Genomic DNA, 7,561 nt, shown 5'->3' with positions numbered 1-7,561 from the left:
TCTCTCTCTCTCTCTCTCTCTCTCTCTCTCTCTCTCTCTCTCTCTGTCTATCTAACACATTATCTGAGCTTATTCTTCAACAGAACATGGAATGAAACATTGAATAAATAATATGTTGTTCTCCTAGAACAATGCAATCATTTTATCCGTTTTAAAAACTTTGAGGAAGTGGAGCATAAATAAGATGAAGTGAACCAGAAATAAAAGGATAAATAACTTTAAAGTTTAGATTTCGTAATGACAGCCTCTGTGACGTCATGTGACCCCCACCCCCTCCGCCTCCCCCCTCCTCCCCGTTGTTAGAGGAGACACAGCTTGTCCTCCTCTCTCCTTGTTTTCTGTCCCGGACACCTTCAAACCTCCAAACACAGCGGACAATCCGAGCGAGATCATGCGGGCCGCAGCGCTGGCTCTGTTTGCCGCAGTGTTGTCCGGGTCGCGGGCGGAGGTGATCGATGACATCCTGAGCAGCCTCACACGGGGAGCATCCTTCCTGGAGCGGCAACACGAGCACATCAACCTGGACGGGGTGGTCGGGTTCCTCATGCTGCAGGGTACGTAAACACGTCCCGGGCTGCAGGCTGCAGAAGGAGACTTTCTCCTCTCGGCTGCAGGAAACATCTGGAAAATATCTGCAGTTTGTTTTTGTCACGGGTTCAGATAAAGTGGTTCACTACTACTACTAATACAACTAGTCACTGGTGAAGTGGATCGACCCTGATTATTATGGGACGTTTTAAAGGGGAATTACTTAAAGTTAAAGAAGCTCAAACCAAACAGACAGTCCCTTATTTTAGTTTTTAAGGTTTAGTGGGACACTGAATGCTTTTTCTATTAGTTTACTCCGAATGCTGCTATTACAAAAATGTGTATTATTATTGTTATTATTTTAACATAGAGGAAAAGTCAGAGGATTACCAAAGTCAACAGGATTCATCCTCTGGGGAACATGAATGTCCGAACAAAATGTCCATGTCAATCCATCTCATGGTTGGAGAGAAATTTCACTCTAAACCACAATCTTGAACCTCATGGTGGTGCTAGATGAAAAGTCAGAGGATCACCAAAGACACCAAGAGTCAACCTCTGAGGATCATGATTTTTTTCACAAAGTTTCCAGTCAATCCATCTCATAGTTGTAGAGATATTTCAGTCTAAACCTCAACCATGGAGCTCATGGTGGTGCAAGAGGAAAAGTAGGGTTCATCCTCTGGGGAACCTCTCACACAAATTAACTTTGTTTGTGTAACGAATGAGTTTCCTCTGATTCTGATGTTATTTTTTTGCGTCCCAGCTGAGCTGAAGGAGGCTGTTCGGACGTGGCCTCACAGCGACCCGGTCAGCTGGGCTCAGAGAACCACCGCCGTCGCTCTGGTCAGACGTCTGGACCAAAGCTTCAACAAGGCCGTCGCCGCGCTGCAGCAGAACGACCCCAAATACTACAGAGGTGAGGGGGGGAAAGACTTCATTACCCAGAGGCCCTGTGGTGTAAAGTCGGAACAGTAAACAAACCCTTTCATGCAACCGAATGATCAGAACTCTACAAGTACAACACCTTTAACTAACTACGTGACATACTTTTACTTATGTTTTTGTACCTGTAGTGGGGTATTTTCACAGTGTGGTATTAGTACTTTGACTGCAGTAAAGGATCTGAATACTTCTTCCTGCAATGACTGTATTTTATGGAATCAGATGAACTCCTAATGACTACTCCCGTCCTCACTCAGAGTTCGAGCCCCTGCTGTCGTGGAGCTTCTGGTTGGTTCCTCAGGAGTGGAGCTCCACGGATCGCAGCCTGGTGTATCCCTCCACCATGACCACCGAGTGCTACGACGAGCAGCTCAGTGACAAATGTCTGACGCTGCTGCTGGGAACCTGGTACGATATCACATGTCAACACAGAGAAGGACACACACACACACACACACACACACACACACACACACACACACACACACACGCACGCACGCACACACACACACGCACACACGACTTCATTTCACCACCAGAAATCTCAGAGAGATGGAGGGAGGTGACCCAGACAGAGGTTCATGACCCGTGTGACACAGTCAAAGTCTGTCTGTCTGTAGTGGCCATTTATCCGAAAAAAATCAAACTTGAGGCACAACGAGTTTGTGGTCAATGAAGGCAAAGGAGTTCATTGTCTGTGCAAAATTTCTGTGTTTCTTATGATTTATTGATTTAAAAAAAACAAGCACGCATACAAAAGAACAAAGAAATCAAACAAACAAAACAACTAAATATACTAAACAACTAAAATAAGTAAACCAAACAAATAACCAATGAAAGAAAAAGCAATCAAAACCTCTCAAAAAAATAGTTTTAATATCGTTTTATTTGTTTTCAGTCCAGTCAATGGTTTAAATTTAGGAGCGATTTGTTCGAGTGTCACACAAAACAATCAGAAACTGTTTATGATTCATCTGCTGAAAGAGTCAATAACCAAAGATGCACTTTATTGTTTCCTCTACAGATCAGACGACTAAATATCTTGTTAACAATCTTAGTTATGGTGTTTGATTTGAAACCAGATAAATTTGGGTTTCAAATTTAGTTTCATATTTATTCTCATTATCTTCCTAAAATCGTATTCGTTAACAGCGTTTAATAAAATCTTAAGTAATGAATTAAAGATTAAATATTTTGTACTACCTTCATCATTCCAAGTGTAGATTGTAAAAATAAATGTTATCTTCAACGTTATTTTTAATCTAAATTTAATGATTTAGTTATTTAAAATAACTAAATACTAACAAAACTACATTTATGCAGTGAAAATGAGCAACATGTTTTCCTCCAGCTCGTCCAAAGTGAGGATTTGCTGCTGTTGTTTTTTATTCTGCTTTAAATTATAATTTGAGTCTCAAACAAAGAAACTAAAAGAAGAATGATGTTTCAGTGAGAGGGAACTGACGCGTCGTCTTCTGTCCTGAGCAGGAAGATAAACGGGACGCCCTGCATCGTCACCAAACCCTGCCGGGACACCATGACCCGCTTCGGCTGTCCACACTACTCGCTGTCCCACCAGCTGCTCTACTTCATGATCGGAAGAATGGTGAGACGGTTCACTCCACTTTGACCAGTTGGTAATAATATTGATATTAGTGTACGATATCTACAGTCCTTCTTCAATGTCTCAGACACTCCAGATATGAGGCATGAAGATATGAGGCATGAAGATATGAGGCATGAATTAAAACACTTAAAGCCTTCATTTGATTCAGTCTTATGCATTTAGTTTGTAGCTGGAGGCGATCAGATTAGCTTAGCATAAAGACTGGAATTAAAGGGAAACAACTTTGAGACCATAAACTCATGTTTACAATGTTTACTGAGGTAATAAATCAAGAGAGAAGTAGAGTCATTTTCTCATAGACTTCTATACAACCAGAGGAGTCGCCCCCTGGTGGACACTATAGAGAATGCAGCTTTAACACTTGAAGCTTCAGTTTCACTCTTCAGAACCGGAGGTTGCTGTCTGGTTTTATCTGCATACACAGTTGCTGGTAGATGTATCTCTGATGTTTGGAGGTTTCCTCCTGCTTCCGGTCTTGATGCTAAGCTAAGCTAACAAGAGTGGTGTCGATGTTCTTGATGATCGATCGCCCTCTTTACGACCTCGCCTCCTCCAACTTTCTGAGACGCTGACCTCTTTGTGTTTCTCAGAGAGGCTGCACCAACCTGCTGAAGGGCGACACTCGAGCGTCCCGAGCCAACATGACCGAAAGCAACTACCAGAAGATCTTCTGCTCCAACATGATGAAAACCAACCAGGACATCATGAGGGATGGTCTGACCGAACAGACGGTGGACATCTTCATGGAAAACAGTGGGTCTCTATCACCTCTCTCTCCTCGGACTATTCTCCTTCTCTTTCTTTGTAGTTTGTATTTCAACACGTGTTCCTAAACATTTTGTACTGATTTCAAACTGCATATGTTTTGCATATTATGCTCGTCAGTTAAGAAACTTGTATCTCCAATTCTGGCAATCGTCATGCTTTCAAAACAGATTTTGGAAGTCCTTAAACTCATAAAGATCTTTGGATAATCTGATAGCCAAGTCTCACTTCATTAAACTGTTGTTAAGGCTGCAACCAATAATTATTCTGATTAATCATCCAATTATACTTTTAATTAAAGGTACAGTGTGTATTATTTATTGTTTATCAGCAGAAATATAATATTCATAACGTTGCTTTCATTAGTGAATAATTAATCACCTGAAACTAACAATTGTTGTGTTTTCGTGAGCTTACTATAAGTCCTTCATATCTTCATAGGGAGCAGGAGGCGGAGTCCGCCACCATGTTTCTACTGTAGCCCAGAAGGGACAAACCAAACACTGGCTGTAGAGAGAGACTTTTTGCGTTATTTCATGTTACCTGAAGGCACCGTAGTTCTGTACACACTGAAGGGAGGAGTGAGCGAAGGAGTGTTCAGTTGGTTGTAAAGTGTAACTTCACCACTAGATATCACTCAAGCCTACACACTGCTCCTTTAATGGTTTGTCTGTAAAATGTCAAACAATCGTAAAAACGTAGAAAAGGTTGAATCAGAAGCTAAACAGCTTTTATAAATATCTCTAAAAGGATCCAGCAGGTGAGTGAAGGTGTTGCTGAACGTCTCGGAGTGTGTCGACTGACTTGAGTTGCGCTTCTCTCCGTCCACAGTCCTGATTTGTGGACTGAGCGGTTTCTCCGACTTCTACAAAGCCGATTGGCTGCAGCACATCCTCCGGCTGCAGGACGAGGAAGTGGGCTGCTTCGGGAGAGACAGTGAGTGTTAGAAAACAACAACAGAGGATTTAACATGTGGTGTGAAGGAAGACGTGTTGGTTCCTGAGCAGGCGTCTGTAGACAGGCTGAATGAGATGGAGGTCATCACCTGGATGAAGATGGAGATGAAGAGTTGATCTTCTCTGTTTGTGTCCTCAGAGAGCATCATCTCTCAGATCATCGGAGACGAGCTGCTGGAACAGATGCAGCCTCACAGGAGAGTGAAGAGGAGGGAGAAAATACTCCCAGGTAGTTTGTGACACATCTACTGTGATGTGATATGATATATGATCCACTTCTCTATTTTCACTATGTGTACTTCTTACTGTTGAATCAGAAGTCATTCTACTGTTGATACTAGTTTACTTTCATCTCAGTGATAGTTTGAAGGCAGAACTTTGACTTGCAATGAAGTGTTTTTATGCTCGTTGTCTGTAACGTATTCTCTCTCTGTTGTCGTCTCAGACGGCTGCTCCAGTCACATGACGGCGGTGGCGGTCGGTACTCTGGGAGGATACCTGAACTACTACCTGACCGAACAGGACATAACGAAGAGGCCCCCCCCCTGACCCCCCCCCCCCCCTCCCCCGTAGAGACGGCTGGACCCCCGACACAACATGTTGCTTCATGAACACGAGTCGTAAGATGATGACGATGCGTAATAAAACGCTGGGATGTTGCTGTTTGGTACAAAATATAGACCTTTATTTCTTTTTCATTCTGTAATCTATTATTATCCTCAGGTGTGAAATCTGACCAACAGCTATGGATCGAATAATCCCAAACAAGGACAGTAGTGGTTCTCAAATCCAGCAGATTATTAACTCTGTGACGCTGCTGTCGTCTCCAGATACAGTCAGTTGTTTGACCTGTGGTTCAGTAATCTAGCTACAGAATTTATTACGTCTTTATAAATGAAATCAGGGTAAACCAACGCTTCATATTCTGCTTTTTGCCACACGGTTTATCTGAGTAATGGTTGAAGGGATAGTTAGTGACATCTGGAACTGTGATTTCATCTCCTGGTCGCTAGTTTTTGTCTGAATTTGATGTAAAATAATTTGATCTCTCTCCTCTGCTCGGTGATGATTCACAGAGGAGAGAGATCAGAAGTCAAGACGGAGCCTTAGGGCCATTGTAGGTTAAAGAAAAGAGAAACAAACTAACTTAGCCAGCAGAAGGAGGTAATATTCAGAGAATTTAGGAGATTAAAGTTGTAAATATATGAGGAAAAAAACCCTCAAATCATCCTGTTTTCTGACTTGGCCCCAGTTCACCTCAAAGTCTGGAGGATGTATCGAACCTTAAAAAATGAAGCGCGAATTTAGTAAATTTGTGAGTTTTTTTCTTGTAAATTCACAACTTTATTCTTTGAATATTGTCCCCCGGCTCCCTAATAATACAATATACAGTCGTATAATTAGTGTTCAGTGTAGTTAGAGGTTCTTACAGGTCGGTTCTGCAGGACGTCTGTAAAAAGGCTTAAAAAGAGGTTCATGATATTATCCATTAAAAGCATCGTATTTATCTAAAAACTAAAACATCATATTAAGACAAAAATAACGACTTTATTTCCTTTAACTTATGTTTATCTACTAAATATAAAGACACACTAGAGGCCACTGTACAGAGACCAAAGAGTAACTATGCATGAACTATGAATGTCACATACAAAACGTTATCATGTATTTCATATTAGCATCAATAAACAACCAGTCAAACTCTGAAGTCTGCTGTACTTACACACGTTATCCTCAATAAGAGAACATCAGGGATTATGAATGTAAATCCTCTCGGCTTAGTTACACGACTGAATGTTAAAGAGTCTGTGAAGTGAAGCAAGAGGCCACGAAGAGAGAAACAACACTAACTGATTATGTAAGATGTCCTGGAGCTCCAGTTCAAAATGAAAGCTTCCCCTGTGGTGTGTGTGTGTGTGTGTGTGTGTGTGTGCTGCTCGGAGGAAGTCACAACGTGGAAATGTTTTTGATTCATAGAAATATAGAGCTTGCACAGCAGCTTTATTATGTGTGTTGACCGTCTCTTGATCACAGTCAAGTTCAAATACCGTCAGTGATGATGTCACTTATTCCAGCCAATGACGTCGTAGAACAGCGCCTTGAGCAGCCGAGCCTCGTAGGTGACGGTGTTCTTGCCGATGTGGACGCGGGTCTCCTCCAGAGGCTGCTCGATGATGGCGGGAACCTCCCGACCGTACGCTGCCGGAGAGACAAAGGACTCAACATTAACAACGGTCCGCCATTGTTAAAGTGTTCCTGATCCACAAACATGAAGCTGGCAGTAAATATCTAAAGGGTTTAACCTCTGGAGAACAGGGGCGTGGCCTCCAGTACATTACATTCAGTGTCAACAAACAGTAATAATAATAAAAACAGGATTCTTTCCTGCAGACTTTACTGAATGTTTAGTTTGGATCTCGTAATGCAGCAACGATTCTGGAGTGATTCCCTCCTCACGTCCCTTGATACCTGCAATATCTTTTCTTTTTTTGATGTTTCACCAGTTCAGTGACGGACAGTTTGATTAAATAATCACATATGACAACAGCAGCTATTTGTAACTCTTTTACTCAGGTTGCTGGAGTTTAAACGTCCCAAACAGCACAAAGATCAGCAGTGAGCTGCTAGCATTAGCCTTCAATATAACAGTGTAGCTAGACCGGCTGTTGTACAATGAGTAATTTGTCTGTGTCTGTGTGTGTGTGTGTGTGTGTGTGTGTGTGTGTGTGTGTGTGTGTGT

The 7,561-nt window shown here is 42.1% G+C and overlaps 1 protein-coding gene across 1 annotated transcript; it reads left to right on the top strand.

Annotated features, from left to right (window-relative positions):
* The first annotated feature begins 282 nt into the window (after window positions 1-282).
* On the top strand, window positions 283-5,370 carry LOC116378352 (UPF0764 protein C16orf89 homolog). Its single transcript, XM_031840215.1, has 8 exons — window positions 283-554; window positions 1,295-1,447; window positions 1,731-1,881; window positions 2,962-3,079; window positions 3,691-3,853; window positions 4,697-4,801; window positions 4,961-5,050; window positions 5,267-5,370. Exons 1-8 carry the CDS (start codon window positions 392-394, stop codon window positions 5,368-5,370), a joined length of 1,047 nt encoding a protein of 348 aa, XP_031696075.1. The 5' UTR covers window positions 283-391.
* Window positions 5,371-7,561: the final 2,191 nt, after the last annotated feature.

This window comes from Anarrhichthys ocellatus, unplaced genomic scaffold (genome assembly GCF_004355925.1).
Source record: "Anarrhichthys ocellatus isolate YVR2014 unplaced genomic scaffold, GSC_Weel_1.0 scaffold2471, whole genome shotgun sequence".
NCBI lineage: Eukaryota > Metazoa > Chordata > Actinopteri > Perciformes > Anarhichadidae > Anarrhichthys > Anarrhichthys ocellatus.
Note: the sequence above shows the minus strand (reverse complement) of the source record. Positions and strands in the feature narration are given on the sequence as shown.

Bases quoted from the DNA above. Each gene is read 5' to 3' on its own strand.
- LOC116378352 (XM_031840215.1), top strand. From the start codon at position 392: ATGCGGGCCGCAGCGCTGGCTCTGTTTGCCGCAGTGTTGTCCGGGTCG. The intron at 3,080-3,690 runs GTGAGACGGTTC...TGTGTTTCTCAG, and splicing joins ACTTCATGATCGGAAGAATG to AGAGGCTGCACCAACCTGCT. The intron at 3,854-4,696 runs GTGGGTCTCTAT...CTCCGTCCACAG, and splicing joins GGACATCTTCATGGAAAACA to TCCTGATTTGTGGACTGAGC.